This window comes from Cucurbita pepo, chromosome LG07 (genome assembly GCF_002806865.2).
Source record: "Cucurbita pepo subsp. pepo cultivar mu-cu-16 chromosome LG07, ASM280686v2, whole genome shotgun sequence".
NCBI classification, from domain to species: Eukaryota; Viridiplantae; Streptophyta; class Magnoliopsida; order Cucurbitales; family Cucurbitaceae; genus Cucurbita; species Cucurbita pepo.
Window position 1 is genome coordinate 7,475,052 of NC_036644.1, and position 22,424 is coordinate 7,497,475.

Here is a 22,424-nt window from a genome sequence, read left to right on the forward strand (position 1 = left end):
TTTTTTTTATTATTTGTTCTTAAAAATAATTCTTAACTATTAGTAAACAATTTATTAAAATATATTCATATTGAACGGGTTAATTAAATATTTAAAAATAAATAAATAAATAAATGTTTTGCCTATGAATATCTAAACAACCTAAACTCATCCGATCTAAATAATTTATGATTGAGTCGGGTTGTGTTCATTCTTTAATAAAAGTTGTTTGGTTAAAAAAACTGTCTTATCAGTAGATCTCCCTTGTCTCACCATACAATGACATATCAGCTCGACTAACAGTCATTTTGATCCGTCAATTCTATTTAGAGGCCACCCTTGACTCTACTATTTTTTTTTTTACTGATCGAAAAATTGAGTTGGGTCTAAAAGAATATTTGAACTCAACCTAACCTAATCTACAAACACCCCGACCGATATCTCGGTATCTCGAGAAGCATTTTATAAAATATAGGAAAGAAATAATAAATGAAGGTATGTTAAGTTTGGGTATAGGAAGAAAAAGAGTGTAAATTAAGAGAAAGGAGGAAGGCATGGGAGTTTGGAGTTCAAGGTTTGGCCGTCTCCCTCGCTAAAACCACCCTTCAAACTTTACCACTTTTTGTGCTTCTTCTCATCTCTCTATCTCTCTAAATTCTCACAAAAACCCATTTCCCAATCCTTCCATTCACTCATCTTTCTTCATCGCTAATGGCTTTGAATTTCAATCCTGCACTGAACCTCCCTTGCCATAACACTCACCGCCATCGCAGATCTTCCAATCGTCTCATGGCTTCCACGATTCATGCTGTCTCCAAGTGGGTATCCACCATTTCTCAATTTGAATCAAACCCATTTGTTGTTTTGATCCATTTCGATTCTCTCTGTTTAATCAATTATGTTCTTTTGATTCCACTTTAATGGCTTTTTCCTGCACTTATCGGTGGTGTTTCTCTAATCTGTAATCACTTATTACTGTTGCTATTTTCATTCTTGGGAATCTCCGCCTACCCTTAAATTGGGAATTCGAATTTAAGATGTTTTGGATTTGGGTTTTGTTTTAATCTCTTGGTTTTAGGGAGTTTTTGTGATTTTGAACTGAAATGTTGTAGATTCGACATCAATCTTGTTGTGCAATTTTGGTCTGAAGTGAGGTATTTTGATGAACTGTATTGCTGATCGTTTCTGTTCGAATACTGCATGTATTGTTTGTTCTTCCTTCATTCGTACTTGCCTGAAATTTTGAGAAGGATCTGTTACTTTTCGTTAGTTTTTAATTTCTTTATGTTTCTATATATATAGACCAAGCTGTTCTTATATAAAGTTAAATTATACCTTCAAGTACTTTTGAGTTTATGAATGAGAGATCCCACGTCGGGTGGGGAGAAGAATGAAACATCATTTACAAGGGTGTGGAAACCTCTCCCTAGTAGACAACGTTTTAAAAACCTTAAGGGGAAGCCCGGAAGGGAAAGTCTAAAGAGAACAATATCTGCCAGCAGTGGGTTTGGGCTCTTACAAGTGATATAAGAGCTAGACACCGGGCGATGTGCCAACGAGAAAGCCCGAGCCTCGAAGGGGGGTGGATTGGGGAGTCCCACATCGATTGAAGAGAATGAGTGCCAGTGAGGATGCTGAGCCTCGAAGAGGAGTGGATTGTGAGATCCTACATTGGTTGGGGGAGAATGAACCACCCTTTATAAGGGTGTGGAAACCTCCCCTAGTAGACGCATTTTAAAAACATTGAGGGGAAGCCCGGAAGAGAAAACCCAAAGACGACAATATCTGCTAGCGGTGGGTTTGGGCTGTTATAGTCAATTTTTTCTGTGGCATACTTTTGAACATTTTAAACAAGCATATAAGCCCGTGGTCTTATAATTTGGTAGCTGGTCTTGGACTCTTAAAACATTGATGTTGTGGTTCGTTTAGTCGATCTGCCAGTTCCCTTATACTTGTTTAGCACTTGTTGTATATAACACGTTGTACAGTTGTTTGATTGTTTTATTAATACCGTGATGTTAATGTTTATTGTAGTAGTACGCTCGTTCTCAACCGGTACGTGTAAAATATTGCCTGATTTCATTGTTTTCCAGATGTTGTTCTTTGTTATGTGAATAATCTACCACATAGTAACACTACTGATGTTTCGCTTGAAGATGTTTGGGCACAATAATTTGGTTTTTAGAGTCTGATCAATAGAAGTAAACAATTGTTTGCTTGATGCATTGATGAAATGCTAGTTGAACATAGGTTCATGAACTTTCAAAGTTCATATGTTGTGTTTATTTGTTCTTCGTAGTTCGAACAAAAATGAACTCTTGAACTTTCGATTAAGTGTATTGATTCCTATTCTCGATTCCATCAAGTTTATGCTTACATCGAAAAATGCTTGAACTTGCCGGAAATTAGTTTGTAAGCTAATACTACTAGCAGAATTAAGGCACGTATGAAAATTTATTAGAAACTTTTTCGTTTCTACGATTAGCTCGATTGAACCTTGGCTTCTTGATCTTCTCCTTTCTTTCACTCTTTTACTCTCCTGTAAAGACGAAAGAAAGATTAATTCGACTGAACAGAACATATGACTGGTCTCGAATCTGTTCTTTCCTTCACCTTCGAACACTCGGTAAAGCATGTATAGGGTCTTGGTCGGTCACTTTTCCGGGCTGGGATCGATAAGTGGAAGTCGAACGAAAAATTCGAAATGTTAGGAAAAACAAAAGTATATTAAATTCTTGATAAGAACTCATTCCCTCTAAGCTCTTAAGCTCTAGTCGAAACTTTTTAGAATATGAAACAAAATTGACGTCATGTTATTACCAGTTTTGTAATAGCTTCTTGTTTCGGTGTTGTTTCTTTTCTACGGTTGTGTTGTGTTTGTATTTATGGTTAAAGGTATGCCATATTTGTTGCTCGGGAAGGAGAACAAAATACCCTTCATAAGGGTGTGGAAACCTTCTCCTAGTAGACGTGTTTTAAAGCCTTGAGGAGAAGCCCAAAAGGGAAAGCCCAAAGAGGACAATATCTACTAGCGGTGGGCTTGGGCTTGGGCCGTTACATAACTACTAGCTTCCTCGAACTACATTTCGATTCAATTGGTTATCTAATGCTCATTTAGGATTAGCTTGTAATTTCTGGAGTGTAGTAGTAGTTTGATGACTCTTTTCGAACTATTCTTAATAATTTGTTGATCTTGTAAAGAAGATTCCCGACTTACACGACCGAGATCGGCTTATTACTGTTGTTTGTTCGATTCTACAGACAGACCGAGGGAGCAAAGAAGTCGCATTTCCCTCCCCGAGAAGTACATGTCCAAGTGACTCATTCCATGGCACCTCAAAAGATGGAGATATTCAAATCATTAGAAGATTGGGCAGAAGAGAACATCTTGGTTCACCTAAAGCCTGTTGAAAATTGTTGGCAACCTCAAGATTATCTCCCCGACCCCGAATCCGATGGTTTCTATGACCAAGTCCAGGAAATAAGGGAGAGATCGAAGGAGATTCCCGATGACTATTTTGTCGTGTTGGTTGGGGACATGATCACTGAAGAAGCCCTTCCTACTTACCAGACAATGCTCAACACCCTCGATGGCGTCCGTGATGAAACTGGTGCGAGCCTCACCTCGTGGGCGGTATGGACAAGAGCCTGGACTGCCGAAGAGAATAGGCATGGTGACCTTCTGAATAAGTACCTTTACCTGTCGGGACGAGTCGATATGAAGCAGATTGAAAAGACCATTCAGTACCTCATTGGATCGGGAATGGTTAGATTACTCGACGTTCTCTAAACTAGTTTTTCTCGTTATCTCGTTCTCTAAAGCTAAGATTTGTGTTTGAACCCATGGTTTGTGTCTTTGTGCCTTTTAGGATCCCAAAACAGAAAACAATCCATACCTTGGTTTCATTTACACTTCATTTCAAGAGAGGGCAACTTTCATCTCCCATGGCAACACCGCTAGGCTAGCCAAGGAGCATGGCGATTTTAAGCTAGCACAGGTATGTGGTATAATCGCCTCGGATGAAAAACGCCACGAGACTGCCTACACCAAGATCGTTGAGAAGCTTTTCGAGGTCGACCCTGATGATACCGTTATGGCTTTAGCTGACATGATGAAGAAAAAAATCTCAATGCCAGCCCATTTGATGTACGACGGCCAGGACAACAACCTTTTCGAGAACTTTTCATCTGTTGCTCAACGGCTCGGCGTTTACACTGCTAAAGACTATGCTGACATTCTCGAGTTCCTTGTCAGTAGATGGAAAATAGAGAATTTAACAGGTCTCTCAGGCGAGGGACGCAAAGCACAAGATTTCGTGTGCGGGTTACCTCCAAGGATTAGAAGACTGGAAGAGAGAGCTCAAAGCAGAGCCAAGCAAGCACAAAGAGTTCCATTTAGCTGGATCTTCGGCCGCGAAATTCAAGTGTAGGAGCAACAGGTATTGAACTACTCGACTCGACTACGTTCGAATACAAATCTTAAGTGTTTTCAAGTTTAGATATTACGTTCGAGTCTTGATTGCTTAAAGTTAGGAAGATTAGACTGTCTTGTGGCTGCTGCTGCTATTGTTCTTGGTTGTTGCAACTAGTCTCCCCCAGTACCTTATTTGTTTAGCAGAAAAGGTTCAGTAATGGCTTGGGTTTTGATTTTTGTCGAACACAGGTTAGAATGCCTAGTAAGTTCCCATCTGTTTATTGTTGTAATGACCAAACCAACTATAAATTTTGGCACCAAATTCCACTGCTGTTTTATCTTGATCCATCACTCACATTCTTTCTTACTTGGATGTTACTTGTTTTAGTTTAGAGGGTAATGATTTCGTTTATCATCTAATTTTCGTAGACGAGACCAAGTATTGAAAATGGAAGATCGTGCTAGGAATCTTAGCTCTGGGTTTGATCTTGATCCTTAATTCTTGTTCTTGTTCGTTGTTCTTTCTGTAATGGTCCAAGCCCACCGCTAATAGATATTGTCTGCTTTGGCCCGTTATATATTATTGTTAGCCTCTTGATTTTAAAACGCGTTAGGGGTAGGTTTCCACACCAAGAATTCTTCGTTCCTCTCTCCAACTAATGTGGGATCTCATGATCTACCCTCCTTGGGGGCACAACGTCCTGCCTGGTGTCGGCCTCTGATACCATTTGTAACATCTCAAGTCCAATGCTAACAGATATTGTCTGTTTTGGCCCGTTAGGTATCATTGTCACCCTCACGATTTTAAAACGAGTATGTTAGGAAGATGTTTCCACACCCTTATAAAAAACCTCTCTCCAACCGAAAGATATATTCGACTAAAAAGGACATATGGTCAGTCTCAAAACCTCTCCAACCGAAAGATATATTTGACTAAAAAGGACATATGTTCAGTCTCAAAACTGTCTTTCCTCCACCTTCAAACATTTTGATTATTTATGGCAACACAAACCGTTGAGGATAGTTCTAGATCTAGGCCAAGACGAACTATTGTAGGGGATTTACTGAAACCATTGAATTCAGAACTACACCTTTGATGGGTGTCACGATGGGTCTATGCGATATTCCTATCTATTATTTTGGAGATTTATAATTCTTCCATTTTACTGGACGGAATTTCAAGCAATTAGATTGGATTCACAAGAACCCCTAAATAACCTTTCAATAAAAAGTAAAGTCTAAAGTATGTAGGTTTCCGCTTTTTAGCCCACTCTTTTTTGGTAGTTCGATCGTGGAATTTCTTTTTTTCTGTATTTCCGGAATATNTTCCGCTTTTAGCTCTTTTCGCATTAATTATTACTTCAATAATCTTACTGGTTAGTGTGCCCGTTGCATTTGCTTCTCCTGGAGTTGGTCTTTTCTGTACATCGATATGGATTTGATTAGTTTTTTTTTTGTGGGTATCCTTAATTTTTTATCTCTCGAACCTCTTCGTTTTTTATACAAAAAATGGTAAAGTATATACAGGGTCCGAACTCTTGAACTCTTTACTTATTCACAGCTCTTACTAACCACTAGCCAAATCCCCGAGGGTCGAGTTTTGTTTCCTAAGTTTCATGTTCGAGTATTTTCGTATTCTAGCTGTTGGTTAAAAGTACTCACAAACCCCACCAAAATCAATTCAAAAGATAATCTTCACAACTGTAAAGAACACAAAGAAAGTAGCCGTTAACCCCATTTGATTCCATTCACAAGTAACGTCTCTCAGAATTTAAAAAATTAAAGAAACAAAACTGACCGTTACCTGGAAATCTATATCTTCTTCCCGTTCTTCATCCCCAAATCTCATCTCAATCTTCTTCAATCTTCTTCAATCTCTTCAATCTCCCAAATTCGACTCGAAACGAACCGGATTTCGTCAATGGGTCTCTCACCATCTTCACCATCACCCTCAATTTCCAGGTCTCATTACAACATCCACAAGCTCTTCCTCCTCTGCAACTACATCCTCCTCGGCGCCGCCTCCTCCTGCATTTTCCTAACTCTATCCCTCCGCCTCATCCCCTCCGTATGCGGCTTCTTCATAATCTTCCTCCACGCCTTCACAATCGCCGGAGCTGTATCCGGCTGCGCCATGGCTGCCGCCGCTACCGGCCGCTGGTTCGGCGTCCATATGGTCTTCACCGTCCTGACCGCCATATTTCAAGGCTCTGTTGCGGTTCTGATTTTCACCAGAACTAGCGATTTCCTTGGGGAACTGAAATCGTACGTCCGGGAGGAAGATGGGTCGGTGATTTTGAAATTGGGCGGCGGATTGAGCTGCTTGATCTTTGGTTTGGAGTGGGTTGTGCTGGTTTTGGCGTTCTGTTTGAAGTATTACTTTTATGTTGAGGGAAATGGAAGCGGTGAGAAGAGAAGTGCTAAGGTTCAACAGTTTGAAGATTCGAAGTGGGCGGCGGCGCCATTCCCAGTTTGAAGATTCTTCTTTTTGGATGAATTTTGGTTTTGGTTTTGNAAAATTCAAGCAATTAGATTCGATTCACAAGAACCCCTAAATAACTTTTCAATAAAAAGTAAAAGTGGTTCTTGATGATGATTCAAATTCATTCATATTTGATTGGTTTCTTTGTGTTTGTGTTTGATTGATTATATTATATGTATGTATTGTATGTGTTTATGAGTTTAATTAAGCTTGGAATTATGGCTTCAAATTTGATTCCATTTGAACGGGGTGATATTCTTCTTAATATAGTTGAAAATTAGAAGAAAAACCGGATCCATCAAAAGAAACTCAATGATGTGAATGCATAACGCTCTCCCTAATGGTCACGAACCATGTAATTTTTCAGAGTGATTATGAATATTGAATGATATTTAAAATCGTAGGTTATGGAGTCGGATACTTATTAGTTACTTGATGGATATATAATAGAGCTATATATGGTCATAATAAACAACGAGATATATAATTAAAAGTCATAGCTTATGATTATGTGATATGAATCCAACATCTGATCACTTGCATGTATTACCAATTAAGACGAACGAGCAATTACAAGAAGTAATACAAAGAAGACTTACCCCTTTGGTAATTACCAATTAAGACGAACGAGCAATTACAAGAAGTATAATACAAAGAAGACTTACCTTTGGTAGTTACCAATTATGACAATTTATGAATGTCTTATTTTATCCAATTTGTATTTAATAGCATTTATTAGTTTCGTGGCCGGACTTTATTATATTAGGGTTATCTTGTGGGCCTATTTATATTAGGGTTATCTTGTGGGCCTATTTAATGGCACGTAATATTCAATTTTGAAATCATGGTGGAATACACAAACCTTGTGGTTGAAACTTGGGTGGTATGTTTCTTTCAAACCTTGCTTTAGGTTTGATGTTAAAAATAGATTTATTGGATTAACCATGATCAAGCTAATTCTGGAGTGAGTCGTCTTGGTATCTAAAAATGACCATCATAGATTCTAAGTTCGATCTAAAGAGTCATTTATCTTCTAACCAGCTTTTTGTTGGAATCAATCCGTTAAGTTAGCTTTCTCTATGAACTTTTTGCAAGGATTCGAGGACCTCTAGCTTTGCAAAATCTAGCATTGCATGGCGCTTATCATTATGCATAATAAAACTATATATGGTAAATATATAAAGTAAATAGTTATATATAGTAGATGACTATATGTGATAAAACTATACATATTAAACTATACTAAACTATACTATATATGTACATTTTAGGCCCTGTCGTGCATTTTCTCTGGACTCTATTCTAATTAAGTCATTAACTTGATTGATTACACACCTACCATTGATTAAACATTTAATTCATAGCACGAGAGGGCATTTTTAGTGTTAATTAGGTTCAATTAATTAAGCTAAATTGACCTAATGGTTGCACAAAAAATCTCTAAAATTAAAAGATGAGCTATACTCATAATCACTAAAGCATACTCTCTTTGAAATCAAACCACAAGAGAACAAACAAGCCAGCAGAGGAGACTTAACTTCGAGTCTCGTTGCTTCGCTCCCTTACCTATTTCCCTTATTCATTCCATAAGTTAAGTAAAGTCCAGGCCAGGAATGAAAACACCTATTTACCTTGTTCAAGAAGTAATAGGAAAAGCAAACTAGGATGCGTTAGAGATAGCAGGTTCTAGGGCAAAAAACGAATGTTGTTCAAATGCATATCCCATTTTTAGCAGGGTTATGAAAATCCACGAGAAGCAACCAACCGATCTCGTTTATATCAATTCAAAGAAAAAGGGGAAAATGCAAACAATCGTTCCCCCGACAATCTCCACAAATCTCGAGTTGTGTAATTTTTCTATTGGAGAAGTCCCAACATATCCAACCATAACACTAAATTACTTCAGTATAATTTTTATATTCATCCTTTGATTAAATCTCTAAAAAAAAATGATGAGTTAATTAAAACTCGTAAAATCTATGGAACTCAAGTGCAAGTTAATGGTACAAACACGATTCCACCCTTTATCATGTAAACATCATAGCTTGGGTTCATCAGTTTGTTCAGCAACAAAACAGAACAAAAACTATCATACAGGACACCCCCTTTCATTTTCTATATCACTTGCTCTTCATGGTTAGACTCAACAAAAGATACATTCAAACTACAGGACACCCCCCCCTTTCATTTTCTCTCTTTTCAAACATCTTAGACTTCAGTCTACAACAGGATTCACAGATATGAGTCTTATGGAAGAACATACGATGGATCATAGTACAAAACCTGGTAACGGCGAGACGATGCTATTGATTCGTGTAAGTTTTCTGATCTTGGACGGTTGAACCTGGTTTCAAAGACTGAGGTGAAGTTTCGTTCACATTAATACACTTTCCGGTAGGCGGCAGGCAGCGTTTTGAGAAAAATGCTGCAATAGTTTTTGGTCTTCGGATGCTCTTTTCTGCAAATAAAGAAAAAGAGTTGATCGAAATCGAGTAAAATACACGTGATAGTGTCTGCAACCAAAATCGTTATTCCAAGAATACAAACCTGGAGACACCAGAACACCATGTTTCTCCAAAATTTCCTTTTTAACCTGCATACATTAGACCATGCTTACTGCTAAGTAAAAGAATCGATCGAGCACTAGTCGAAATCAACAAACTAAGATAATGACTGTAAATCAAACCTAAGATTCTGCAGTTATTTATGTCACAGGGTAAGTGAAAATAGGCATTCACAATCAGAATCAAAGTTTTGCTATGCATCAGACAGGGACAAGCAACTTAAGAATGAAATCACCAAAGCATCTACGTATCAGACTTTTAAAATCTTAAAAGTAAGAATTTAGAACCAGTTCACCAACCTGCCATCGGTTTTCTACAAAGTCGGATACTTCCCGGACTTTGTTCCGCAAATGAGACTTTGGTACAGTAGGAAACTTCTGCTGCAAAGACTCAACAACTTTGTTGATACCCTGTGAGCAGGACTGAATAGTTGATACCTGTTAAATGAGATATTGTCATTGCCAAGGATCAATTATTGGAATTGAAGTACAAGAAAACATGTAACTACAAAGAATCAAAACATCGCATCTAAGATACAGTGAAACCACATTGATAAAACTCGGTTCATTAGACTACGTTCATTTAAAACTCAAACCAGGACAAGTTCAACAGACTGTATGAAACCACATAAATCTATTGTTGTACTTTTCCAAAATAGTTCATGGAAGTTCATATTTGACGATTTAGAATGCACAAATCTTACAATTGCAGCCATATCTGAATCGAGGATAGCTGACGTTGAGATCTGGGTGCTACTTTCCTTGGCACTTGGGAGGCACATTTCTGGATCCTCATCTGGCGTTCTATCAACTAAAATCTCCACAGGGCACCCGCCCTGCATCAAGCGCATGCTGAGAGCTGCTAAGCATGTCTGCTCTAGCTTAGATGTGCCATCAAGATCTTCAGCCATTAGCAAATTATCCTTCTCATGCAATAAATTTAATACAATCAATGACTGATTTTTTCTAAGTGCAAGCTCTGTCATGTTGTAGAGATGCTTTTGCTGCTTAAACAAACTATAAAGTTCTTTGCCCTCCATATCTTGCTTAGAACTAGGTGTGCTCCTGACCTCATCAACATCATCAGTTTCCATCCTGTCATGTTCCACGCCCTACAAGCTCGAAGGGAAATTCAAACTTCATAAATTTCTTCATGAATATGTTTAAAGAAATAAAACTAATGCATCCCAGGAATGATCCACCAAAACAGATTAGTTTGGTTTAACATTTACTACAATACTATTATATTATTCAAATGAACTTTTGGGAACATCAAATAATGGATTCAGAAGGAAATTTTGGTTCTATTCATACTTAACTCATTTCACAACCACCATTAAAAAAAATTAGATAAACTTAAACATCTGTGTTTCACACCTCATTTTCTGAGAGATATCCATCAGGGACAAAAAATCCATCTTCACTGTCTTCATCTTCCTCCGCTTTTGCACAACCTTCCTCTTCTAAGTTTTCTTCATCATCCTTATCACAATCTGAGAGGCTTTCACCAGGATCCTCCTGCAAAATGAGAATGCAAATTTGAAATATCTTATCTCGAGGACACAATTGTTCAAGGTCATGTAAATTTGTAATATTGTAATATAACATACTAGATTTCTTTCAATTCTTCTCAAATAAATAAATAAAATATAGAGTGTAAACAAAAATCTGGGTGCACTACCTCTTCCCATTCTTCATCACTGTCAACATCATAATCCAAATCTGGGTCCTTCCTAAACGGATGGCGTGGTCCAACAACATGACTGGAAATAATTGTAACACCCCAAAGATAAGTAAAATTTCAAATGAGAAGTCCAATTATGGAATCCAAGGCAAACTGATAAATTCATACGTAAAGGTTGATCAATCACGACTAGATTTTTAAAAATATATAATAAAAAAACTACTTGCCTCTTTGTGGACCAAATGCCATAAAAAGCAGGCCTATAGCTCTTTGAAAACTGCAACAACTGCTTCCCCTTCCCCCTGTTCAACTTACTGGCATGAGGCAAACTGCTGCAGAACTCTGTGTGGCTGGTTCTATCATCTGTAATTTGTTCTTCCCAACCATCTACAAGCCTCTCCTCACCCAATTCACCATCATTAGCGGATTCTCTACCATTTGAAAGTTTAAGTTCCTTAAATAGATCACACTTTGGCTTCTGACGAATGCCCCAGTGATTTTTCCCTCTTGAACGAATTGAATGACCTATGAAGCGCCAAGAAGATAAGTGCAGCCTGAAAGTGAAACACGTCTTAAAATATGACCTCAAGAAAGCCACAACTCTAAAAAAATAATACCATATAAGGTAAATGAATACCTGCGAATATCAACAGAATTGATCGCATTACTTGAAGAAAGAGTGCAGTCCATGAATTGCGTGCAAGCCTCCAGCATGTTTTCACTCTGTTTACTCAATGGAACTGATGTAGTCAATTCAGTTGTCGGACAATCATTCTGACATGACGGACTAGGTTTAGTTTTCTTAAGGAAACGCTCCATTATGGAAGCTTGCTTTAGTACAGAAAGTCTCTTTTTTGATTCAGCTTCTTCCCGCTGTCTGCGACGTTGATCTTTTTCAGCGTCCTCTTCCTGCTTCTTAAGTTGTTTTTTCATTTCAATCTCTTCTTTTTCACGACGACGCTTTTCCTCCCTTTCTGTCACTTTTGACTCCTTTTCCTGATTTTCAATGATTTGTACATGTCACCACCTGAAAAGCTCAAGAGTTGAAATTTTTTCAAAATTTTATACACATACTTACATTTTGCAACTTCTCCTTTTGTTGTTCCCTGTCTATTCTCTTTTTCTCCTTTTCAGCCTCCCGCTGACTTCTCTCTAATTGTTTGACCATTAGCTTCTCCTCTCGTTTTGCTTCCTTCACAGCCCTGAAATAAGAAGTTCAAATTGAACAAGCAACATAGAGGAATACAAATTTGAAGCATTAAAGATTTAGAAATAAACCATACATCTCAGAAGCAGTCTTCTGTGACAAGCCATCCACCAATGAACGGATCATGGCTTCATCAAACAATTTACCAAGTTTTTCTGATGCTTTTATGAACTCTTGAATGCAAGTCCGATCAATCTCTGTCTTCAGCAGGGCTGACATCATCGCTGAAATAGGACAAACATCAGAGATTAACAATGGAGGAAAATTAGAATAGAAACTCAAGAATAAACCGTTAAAAATAGGCCAAAAATGAAGATTTTAAATCATGGAGAAACACAATCATAAGAAAAAATGCATTTGCACAAGCAAAGAGTTTATAGTCCATATGCCCTCACTTTTTTGCTTTTGCTTCAAAAGGTTTTGCACTATAGCAAACCTTATGCTTCAAAAAACTCTGGGTTTACGTGTACCCATGCCAAGCTAATCACAATAATAGGCAGTGAAAAGAAACATTGAGTAGGCTTGATAATTTGAACCAGAAGGAGAAAGACGTCCTAACTGAACCTGATTCACCTTTAATCTCCTATGAACAAAACTGTATTTAAAACCCACGTTATGAACTGAAGTGTCTAAACTGAACTCCCATAAATCTTTTAGATGGGTCACAAATAAATCAACTTCTTTTGCATATGATGTTACAACTTCTCTCTCAATCTAGCTAGAATATTATGTTTATAATTTTATATCAACATTAATTTGTAACAAATAAACGTCATTTTTTCCGTTATCCAAAAAGCCATGATGAAGGGAGTAGAGTAAAAGCAGAAAAAGGAAAGAACAACAATTACACATTCAAAGCTAAGTGAGGTTAGCTCAGCGGTTTTGTGCATGTAGTCCATCCCTTCAAGTTAGAGGTTCAAATTCTCATACCCTAGACTTATACTCGAGAAAACAATTACAGAGCCAAAGCAGCAGTTACAAGCTTCAAAAATATGAGAGGAAAAAGAGGACATCTAATAAGGTCATATTCCCCTACCTATTAGAACAAGAGGAAAACAGATTATTTTCCCCATATCACTTATTGAACCCAAAATAAAAAAAGAATAAAAACAAACAAGATAATACATAAACACACACACAAAAAAAAAGTGCCTACCCGAGAGAACAGTGATCCTCTCATGAATTTTCTTCCGACATTTACGACGAATGTTCAATATTCCACGGGTGGATTTTGGCACCATCTTTAGATCCCTGGTCTTTAAAATTAATAAGGAAAATCAGCATGTAGCACAGGACAAAAGCTTAAAATATATAGAGACAGAGAGAAATTCAGCCAAAGAAACTAATGAATTATGGCACTGGCACCACATAAACATTAAGTTTACAAGAAAACAATCAGATATAAAGAACAAATGTCCTGTACCTATTTACTAAAGATAAGTAATATCAGGAACAAAAGTGACAACAATTAATTAACTGGAGTAGAAATGAAATGTTGAGTGCATCCAGTAACTTGAGGAATTTAATTAGAAAATAACCACAAGAAGAAAATCATGATAGAATGTAAGTTATACATTCTTTCGAAGAAACTAATCTAGAATCAGACCACATACACTCCCAAGAAATGGGAATGACCAATAGCTTATACGAGGAGCTAATAACAAAAGGAAGTGATTGCTCCCTTAGTTCATGTTAAATTGAATTTTACAATCATACTATAAGAAGTTGATATTTAAATTGCAAAATAATACCCCTTGATCTTCATAACAATTATGGCAGTATAATCAGATTTATAACGTAACCGGAATAAAATGGCAAAGGGTAAAACACCCATCACGCAGAGATAAATAAGATGGGTATCAATGTACCTCCCAACACCATAGACACTCTTTAGAGACGTCTTCTAAAACATCCGCATCAGGGTTAGGCACACCATACATAACCCTCTGACCAACAAAGAGAACAGAGGCTTTCACTGAAGCGACAGTCACAGTCTCCACTCCACCACCACCACTATCAATGTTCTTCATCTTCTCGTAAATCTCATCAACAAGCTTCGACAATGGCAGTTCACTCTCTTCCAAAAGAGCAGCAACAACCGAATTACTAGAACTACATTGGCCTAAATCAAGATCTACTTTCTGACCCTTAACTTCTTCATAATACTTAAACAAACTCTCAATCTCCTTCTGAATACCCTCGATCTTCGCATTTCTCTCTTCCTTCTCGAAACCCTCTATTTCCAAGCAACCCCTCTTCCGTTTCTGAACCTTCCGAGGCCGATTCTGACCATCCGTACTCGAAGGTTTCGAACATTCATCAACGTCCATTGCAACCGCATCCATTTACAAGAAACTAACACATGCAAAGAAGAAATTAGAAACCCTAGAAGTTGAGACGGAGCAAGAACAAAAAAAAAAAAAAAAAANGAGTGGAAGAATCAGAGTTCATATGCGGCGATTACCTTGAAGAAACTATGAGGATCGAGTTGTTGATCCAGAAGTATTGGTAAGGATTTTGCTTGTGTTCTTGATTTGGAAGAAGTGGGTGGAACGAAATGGGTATGGTTTGAGAAGAAAAAAAAAATTAATAATTTAAGTGATAAGAGATCGAAGAGTAAAGAAAAAGGAAAATTAAAAAATATATTTTCCCGCCAAACGAAATTGGCTATCGATTTGGCTCCAAATTTGGCGCACCTTGGCGCCACGGACTTCTATTTGGTGCCAAAATTAGTTTCTTCTTATTTTAATAATATTATATATATATATACCGACATTGGGTCCTATTGGCACGTGCATGCCACATTGTGGACGAGTGTCTCGTGCGACTTTCTTTTAGATGGGTTTTTCAATAACAGTACTGAATGCAGAGTGTGTTGGTATTGTGCCCCAACTTGTGTGTTAAAGGTTGGATTATGCACCTAGAATGTATGTTGTAAATGGTTTAGTATGGACATGGGAGAGGCCAATGCTCGAGAGAACTTGAATGGATGGATGTTTGGGATGTCTGGATGAGATGATCAACACGTGGGTTAGTTTCTTTTTATTTTAATAATATTATATATATATATATATATATATATACCGTCATCGGGTCCTATGGCACATGCATGTCACAGTGTGGGCGAGCGTTTCGAGACGAGTGTCTTGTGCGACTTCCTTTTAAATGGGGTTTTCAAGGATAGTACTGAACGTATGGGTGTGTTGGTATTGTGTTCCAGCCTGTGTGTTAGAGGTTGGATTATGCAATTGCTATCTGGAACGTATGATGTAAATGGTTTAGTATGGACATGGGAGAGGCCAATGCTCGAGAGAACTTGAATGGATGGATGTTTGGATGAGATGATCGACACGTGGGTTAGTTTCTTTTTATTTTAATAATATTTTATATATATATACCGCCATTGGGTCCTATGGCACATGCATGTCACAGTGTGGGCGAGCGTTTCGAGACGAGTGTCTTGTGCGACTTTCTTTTAAATGGGTTTTTCAAGGATAGTACTGAACGTATGGGCGTGCTGGTATTGTGCTCCAGCCTGTGTGTTAGAGGTTGGATTATGCACTTACTATCGGGAATGTATGTTGCAAATGGTTTAGTATGGACATGGGAGAGCCCAATGCTCGAGAGATTTGAATGGATGGATGTTTGGGATGTCCGGATCAGATGATCGACACGTGGGTTAGTTTCCAATGGATGTGTCCGAGTAAGCTAAAATAGTCGATGTGTCTTGAGATATTGGACGATGTCATGATGTACTGGTCGTGTTGTTGGAAACTGAAATGATATTGAAATACAATGTTGTTGTGTTGCACACGATTGAAGTTGAACATACGAGCGACCATACTTTTTAAGTAAATGATAAATAATTGAAATAACAATAAGTTTTGAATTTTTAAGAATTAATTGAACGGTCGGTCTCGTTGGTGAAATAAACTCTTTAAACCTCTCAATTTTGATTGTTCTCGATTCTTTTTATTTTACGTTTGATTAAAATATAGAAAATACTCATAAATTATGAGTTTTGTTTCGATAATCTCCTAACTTTATCATCTACCCGCTCTTTCTAATCAAAAGTAGGTATCAGCGTCCATAAGATGATTCATACTATGGAAACTCTAGAGTACACTCTAGACACTGTGTCAACTCGTCTCCATAGCCTCTTAGCTCTATCACACCATCGTCACCAACTAGCATATTTGGTTTAATATACAAGAAAGAAGAGTATCATGTATTGGGCTCAGTTGCACCACCCGAGAAGCAAGCTATTACAAAGAGCGGCTGGAGCTGTAGGGAGCCGAGGAGCAAAGCTGTAGATAAGATTGAAGAAGGGGTCAGGCTCCTAGTGGAGCAGATGAGACGGGTTAACGAACTTGAAACGCGGAGCCTGAGCGGCCGGTGAGCAAGTGGTTAGTGGCCGATAGTGCTCTAGTTGATGGCATTCCTCTCTGCGGCTAGCACTCGAGGAACCACGGGGCACTCCATATAGAGTAAGCAAGTCTTGGAGATGAGACGCCTGCGCAAGGACCTCAATTCTCATTAGGAGATCGAACCAAGGACCTACTTTTCATCTTCAAATAGGGATATCGCTTTCTAAATAGTTACATTATTGGTGACTTCCGAATAGCTCCTACTTTTCATACACGACAAGAAGGGAGCAACCCTAAAACTAACTGAGTAATTACGAAGTGATAGCAATTGTGTGGTCGTTTTCTCCTATCTAAATAAGTCCACAGTTAAGGAGCGGATAGAGATTCATTTATCATTCCTACAATAATAATTTCACAGCACAATAAAGTTCTCGAGGGCTCAACCCTACCTACCAACTCGTGGTGGTACGGTACAAATGTTGACCCCTAAGATGGGTTCATGTTAGAGGTTAACGTACAAGCCCTTTACACATCACACATGGTACAAATTCTTATACGCAACACAAACCTACCAAATTCAAATATTTTATGTTTGAGTTCTATTAAGTTCATCACTTAATATAGGTGGCTGGAAAACCCGAACAATTGAATTGTAACAGTCCAAACTCATCGCTAGTAGATATTGTCCGCTTTGACTCGTTATGTATCACCGTCAGCCTCATGCTTTTAAAATACATATATAGGAAGAGGTTTCCACACCCTTATAAGGAATGTTTCATTCCCTCTCCAACTGATATAAGATCTCATAATCCACCCCATTGGAGGCCCAGCGTCCTCACTAGCACACCGCTCAGTGTCTAACCCTGATACCATTTATAACAACCCAAGCTCACGCTAGCAGATATTGTACGCTTTGACCCGTTACGTATCGCTGTCTACCTCACGGTTTTAAAACACATATATAGGGAGAGGTTTCCACACACTTATAAGGATGTTTCATTCCCCTCTCCAACTGAGGTAAGATCTCACAATCCACTCTCTTGAAGGCCAAGTATCCTCACTAGCACACCGCTCGGTGTCTAACTCTGATACCATTTGTAACAACCCAAGCTCACCGCTAGCAGATATTGTCCGTTTTGACCTGTTATGTATTGTCATCAGCCTTACGGTTTTAAAACTCATCTATAGGGAGAGGTTTCCACGCCCATAATTCGTTCCTTTCTCCAACTGATGTGAGATCTCACAATCCCCACCCCCTTCGGGGCTAACGTCGTCACTAGCACACCGCTAGGTGTCTAACTTTTGTATCATTTGTAAAAGCTCATGCTCACTACTAACTGATATTGTCCGATTTGACCCGTTACGTGTCGCCATCAGCCTCACGGTTTTAAAACGCGTCTGTAGGGAGAGATTTCTACACCATTATAAGAAATATTTCGTCATTCTCTCCAACCGATGTGAGATCTCACATGAATTGTGTCTAAAAAATGTACTAATCCGATCCAACCCTACCGACAAACGTTCGTAACACCAAGTTTACCTTTTCATCTCGATCACTACTCTCTCGACCGCTTTTCTTAAATGATATTCCAACTAAACAACCGGTGGCTTGTTTGTTGTATCATCATCAATCCCATTCATTAATAATCCTACTCCAACTACATAATCGGTGGCTCGTTACTTGTAATATCATTAATCCCATTCATTGAAAATGATACCATATTTGGTTAAATTGTTAATTTATGTCTTCCAATTTTCACCCAAATGCCTAAACTTATATGAAAATATGTAATCTTTAAATAATATATCGAATAAGTGTCGTACTCCGTGTTAATAATAGAAATTTTTAACAACAAAATATAACCAATTCTTTATTGTTTTAGTACCGAGTTTTGATCATTAAGGATTTAAGTAAGAACGAGTTATAAGTAAAGAAATACATCTCCATTGAAATGACGCCTTTTGGGGAAGCTAGCAAACCATGAGAGTTTATGCTCAAAGTGGACAATACCAGTGATTCCTAACATGATATCAGAGCTATACCCTTAACTTAGCTATGTCAATAATTCCTCAAATATCGAACAAAGAAATTGTTAGCCTCGAAAGTGGAGTCAAAAGTGACTCAAGTGTCAAACAAATGGTGTAATTTGTTCGAGGGCTCCAAAGAAAAGAGTCGAGCTTCAATTAAAGGGAGGTTGTTCGAGTCCTCTATAATGTACTTTGGTCGAGGGGAGGATTGTTGAGGATAATTGGGAGGGAGTCCCACGTTGGCTAATTTAGAGACTCATCATGATTTTGCTTTTGGCTTCCCCACGAGGCCTCATTATTTTGTTCAGATGGGTATCGTTTTAAGTAGCTAGCTAGCACGATCACGATCGTTGATGTTTAATTATGATGTGTTTGGTGAGCATTAATGTCTCCATATCAGCTGTCATTATTGTTATGCACTGTGGGGAACAAAATTGGGTTCAATGGTCCATTTATTGTGAAGCTACATAGAGAGTCTAAGAATATAAAATATGTATAAAGTTTTAATATATAGTAAACATTAAACACAAATTTATTCATCATGATATTATATCCGATTTTATTAATCAAATTAATATTCAAAGAACTCAGGAAATCGATCCGAAGTGACTCAAAAGTTTATGTTAATTAAGATTCAGTAAGTGGCTATGAAATATCCAATGACAGAGAAAAATAACGTTACAAAACTTCAAACAATGTAATGTCACTTAACTCGAGTTGTTTGGAAAACGTAACTGTGTTGTCCTCTTTCGACTTTTTCTTTCGGGCTTCCCCTCAAGACTTTTAAAGGTTTCCACTCTGTTATAAAGGGACTCCACCCAACATGGGATTCTCACGATCCACCTCTCTTTGGGGCTAGCGTCATCGCTGGCACTCGTTCCTTTCTCCAATCGATGTGAAGATTCCCACCAAAATCCATCCCCTTTGGGGTCCAACTTCCTTACTAGCACACCACCTCGTGTCTACCCCCTCGCTAGCACATAGTCTGACATCTGGCTCAGATACCATTTGTAACGACCCAAGCCCACCACTAATAGATATTGTTCTTTTTGGACTTTCCGTTTCGGGCTTCCCTTCAAGACTTTAAAAACGCGTCTACTAGGGAAAAGCTTCCACACCCTTATAAAGGATGGTTTGTTCTTCTTCCCAACCAACCTGGGACATTACAACCACTAAATCCTAAAAGTTTCCGACTACGAATCTTTTTATACATATTCCCAACACGAGGTGCCCGAGGTGCCCTAGCATTTATGTCACTCCATCCACCATAAGTGGCACGAAAGTTCATTTTCGAGCTATAAAATCCACAACCCACCTCATAAAAATTGAAAAATCACCACAAACAAGAGAGAAAATGGAAACCCTTGACCTAAAAGTAAGGATCAAAGAGTGTTCTATAGTTCATCCATTCCAAGAGACACAAAAAAAGTGTTTGTTCTTGACGAACATAGACCAAATCCTTAATTTTAGCGTTGAAACACTCCATTTCTTTCCACCCCATAACCATTTTCCACCCCATGTGGTCATTGAGAAGATCAAAGCCACTTTTTCTAAGCTTTTAGTGCCCTATCACTTCTTGGCTGGAAGGTTGAAGCTTAGCCATGAAAATGGCCGCTTGGAGATTGACTGCAATGGCGCTGGGGCTGGCTTTGTGGTGGCCTCAAGTGATATCACTTTGGATGAGATTGGAGATTTGGTCTACCCTAATCCTGCCTTTCAGCACTTGGTTTCCAAGTCTTTGGATGTCTTCGAGCCCGATGATCAGCCTCTCGTCATCGTTCAGGTACTTTTTCATCAACCCTATGTTCTATCACTTTTTAAGGGTGTTCATATGATCAGAGAATCCGACCAACCAAGATTATCTAACCCAACTAAGGTTGAGTTAAGTTGAATTTTTGAAAAACGAAAAATTCGAGACAGTTTGCTGGTTGACATTTTTTGTTAGGTCAACCCAACGAACCCAAAAATATAGTTACAACCTAACGTTGTATCTTACTTTTCAAATTCTTACGAAGATTAAGAATATTTGATATTTATTGTCAACCGTGAATGTTTAATATTTGAATTTTATGAAATTTTAGTTATTAATATAACATGTATTATGGATAAGTATATTTTTTAGATAATGAAAAAAGGAGCTACCCGACAACCCAACCCGAAAATAGAGGGTTGAATTGTGTGAGAGTTGCTCGAATCACCAACCCAACCGACCCAAAATTTTGGGTCGTCCAAAAGATATCCCTAGTCCAACCCACCCAACAAAATTTGTGTACCCCACTAATTTTTTTGAGTTCAGTCTCGAGTGAAAAATTGAACCATCAAACTTTGGTACGATAATTGGTATCTTATCTACTAAACTCGTACGAGCGGGATAAGGCTACCCGTAAAATATGGCGCTGATCGAGGCTATTTTTGTAATCTTTTATATCAATTTTATAGGTTACTTCTTTCAAGTGTGGTGGCTTTGCCATGGGATTCTCAATGAACCACACCACACTCGACGGCTTGAGCTTCAAGATGTTCTTAGATAACTTTGCAGCTCTTGCTGATAACAAGCCCCTGGCTGTGACTCCATGCCATGACAGACGCCTCTTGGCCGCACGATCCCCTCCACGTGTCACTTTCCCACATCACGAACTCCTCAAGCTGCACACTCCACTGCCAGCCTCTCCGGACTCATCAAACATCTCAGTCTTCAAAGACACTCCACAAGACCTTGACTTCAAGATCTTCAAGCTGACTGCTGCAGACATCGCCACCCTGAAGCTCACGGCACAGCCCGCCACCGGCAGCGGAGACGAAGGTCACGTTGGCAAGAAGACCCGCGTCAGTGGATTCAATGTTGTCACCGCCCATGTGTGGCGGTGCAAGGCATTGTCCTTCGACGCAGAAAGCAACCCTGAAAGATCGTCCACGTTGCTCTACGCCGTGGATGTAAGGTTGTTAAATCACCACTTAACTTTAAAACTAATTTGAGTCAGAAGGTTGACGGGTTATGATAAATTTAATCTTTTATTACATTCTTAACAAAGGTCGAGACTGGTTCCGCCATTGCCAATGTCGTACTGTGGTAACGCAGTATTGACGGTGTACGCCACGGCTAAATGCAAGGAGTTGGAGAACGAGCCGTTTTCGAGGGTGGTAGAGATGGTGGCGGAGGCAGCGGAGAGGATGACGGATGAGTATGCGAGATCTGCCATTGATTGGGGAGAGCTCTACAAGGGGTATCCAAATGGGGAGTTGTTGGTGTCTTCATGGTGGAGATTAGGGTTTGCAGAGGTTGAGTATCCATGGGGGAAGCCAAGGTATAGCTGTCCGGTGGTGTGTCATAGAAAGGAAATCATATTGTTGTTTCCAGACATGAAAGAAAGTGGGAAGAACAATGGAGTGAATGTTTTGGTGGCTCTTCCTAAGAAGGAGATGGAGAAGTTCCAAGCTTTGTTCAAGGAGTTTATGGCTTAATTGATCATGAATGATGTATGGTTATGGACTAAGTTGATATTTATATACAATAAATTTGTGAGATCATGTTGGAAGACCCGAAAGATTTTCAGTGTTCTCTTGTAACATTATAACGTCTCAAAGAAAAAGAAAGAACGAGTTGGATTCTTGCTTATAAAAGGTTGAGCTCGACTCAGCTTCCCTCACGCATAAACAACAGTTGCCACCACATCATGCTTTAGTTTGACTCGTCTCTTCG

At 38.6% G+C, this 22,424-nt stretch overlaps 4 protein-coding genes across 5 annotated transcripts; 3 read left to right on the forward strand and 1 right to left on the reverse strand.

The window, feature by feature from the left end:
• Window positions 1-484: 484 nt before the first annotated feature.
• Window positions 485-4,744, forward strand: LOC111798900 (stearoyl-[acyl-carrier-protein] 9-desaturase, chloroplastic-like). The gene is made up of 3 exons (XM_023682248.1): window positions 485-797; window positions 3,241-3,745; window positions 3,849-4,744. The coding sequence occupies exons 1-3, from the start codon at window positions 691-693 to the stop codon at window positions 4,407-4,409; spliced, it is 1,173 nt and encodes a 390-aa protein (XP_023538016.1). The 5' UTR covers window positions 485-690; the 3' UTR covers window positions 4,410-4,744.
• Window positions 4,745-6,232: 1,488 nt separating this feature from the next.
• LOC111798872 lies at window positions 6,233-7,114 on the forward strand. Of its 2 annotated transcripts, none has more exons than XM_023682223.1 (2): window positions 6,233-6,907; window positions 6,967-7,114. In XM_023682223.1, exon 1 carries the CDS (start codon window positions 6,315-6,317, stop codon window positions 6,867-6,869), a length of 555 nt encoding a protein of 184 aa, XP_023537991.1. In that variant the 5' UTR covers window positions 6,233-6,314; the 3' UTR covers window positions 6,870-6,907; window positions 6,967-7,114. The 2 variants fall into 2 exon arrangements, with proteins under 2 accessions (XP_023537991.1, XP_023537990.1); XM_023682222.1 differs by having other exon boundaries at window positions 6,233-6,905; window positions 6,973-7,114.
• Window positions 7,115-8,872: 1,758 nt separating this feature from the next.
• On the reverse strand, window positions 8,873-14,943 carry LOC111798988 (chromatin assembly factor 1 subunit FAS1). The gene is made up of 13 exons (XM_023682361.1): window positions 14,794-14,943; window positions 14,198-14,684; window positions 13,486-13,585; window positions 12,406-12,553; window positions 12,201-12,324; window positions 11,760-12,118; window positions 11,350-11,676; window positions 11,120-11,201; window positions 10,816-10,956; window positions 10,143-10,550; window positions 9,739-9,876; window positions 9,423-9,468; window positions 8,873-9,333 (listed from the first exon to the last, which is right to left on the reverse strand). The coding sequence occupies exons 2-13, from the start codon at window positions 14,672-14,674 to the stop codon at window positions 9,179-9,181; spliced, it is 2,505 nt and encodes an 834-aa protein (XP_023538129.1). The 5' UTR covers window positions 14,675-14,684; window positions 14,794-14,943; the 3' UTR covers window positions 8,873-9,178.
• A 5,092-nt stretch (window positions 14,944-20,035) lies between these two features.
• Window positions 20,036-22,291, forward strand: LOC111798099 (fatty alcohol:caffeoyl-CoA acyltransferase). The gene is made up of 3 exons (XM_023681065.1): window positions 20,036-20,507; window positions 21,164-21,663; window positions 21,757-22,291. Exons 1-3 carry the CDS (start codon window positions 20,079-20,081, stop codon window positions 22,184-22,186), a joined length of 1,359 nt encoding a protein of 452 aa, XP_023536833.1. The 5' UTR covers window positions 20,036-20,078; the 3' UTR covers window positions 22,187-22,291.
• The last annotated feature ends 133 nt before the right edge of the window (window positions 22,292-22,424 follow it).

Excerpts from the sequence above, each read along its gene's own strand:
- LOC111798872 (XM_023682223.1), top strand. The coding sequence starts at position 6,315 with ATGGGTCTCTCACCATCTTCACCATCACCCTCAATTTCCAGGTCTCAT.
- LOC111798988 (XM_023682361.1), bottom strand. The coding sequence starts at position 14,674 with ATGGATGCGGTTGCAATGGACGTTGATGAATGTTCGAAACCTTCGAGT. Across the intron at positions 9,877-10,142 it reads ATTCAGATATGGCTGCAATT|GTATCAACTATTCAGTCCTG; the intron begins GTAAGATTTGTG and ends CTCATTTAACAG. Across the intron at positions 9,334-9,422 it reads TGGTGTTCTGGTGTCTCCAG|AAAAGAGCATCCGAAGACCA; the intron begins GTTTGTATTCTT and ends CTTTATTTGCAG.
- LOC111798900 (XM_023682248.1), top strand. The coding sequence starts at position 691 with ATGGCTTTGAATTTCAATCCTGCACTGAACCTCCCTTGCCATAACACT. Across the intron at positions 798-3,240 it reads ACGATTCATGCTGTCTCCAA|ACAGACCGAGGGAGCAAAGA; the intron begins GTGGGTATCCAC and ends TCGATTCTACAG. Across the intron at positions 3,746-3,848 it reads ACCTCATTGGATCGGGAATG|GATCCCAAAACAGAAAACAA; the intron begins GTTAGATTACTC and ends TGTGCCTTTTAG.
- LOC111798099 (XM_023681065.1), top strand. The coding sequence starts at position 20,079 with ATGGAAACCCTTGACCTAAAAGTAAGGATCAAAGAGTGTTCTATAGTT. Across the intron at positions 20,508-21,163 it reads AGCCTCTCGTCATCGTTCAG|GTTACTTCTTTCAAGTGTGG; the intron begins GTACTTTTTCAT and ends TCAATTTTATAG. Across the intron at positions 21,664-21,756 it reads CTCTACGCCGTGGATGTAAG|GTCGAGACTGGTTCCGCCAT; the intron begins GTTGTTAAATCA and ends TTCTTAACAAAG.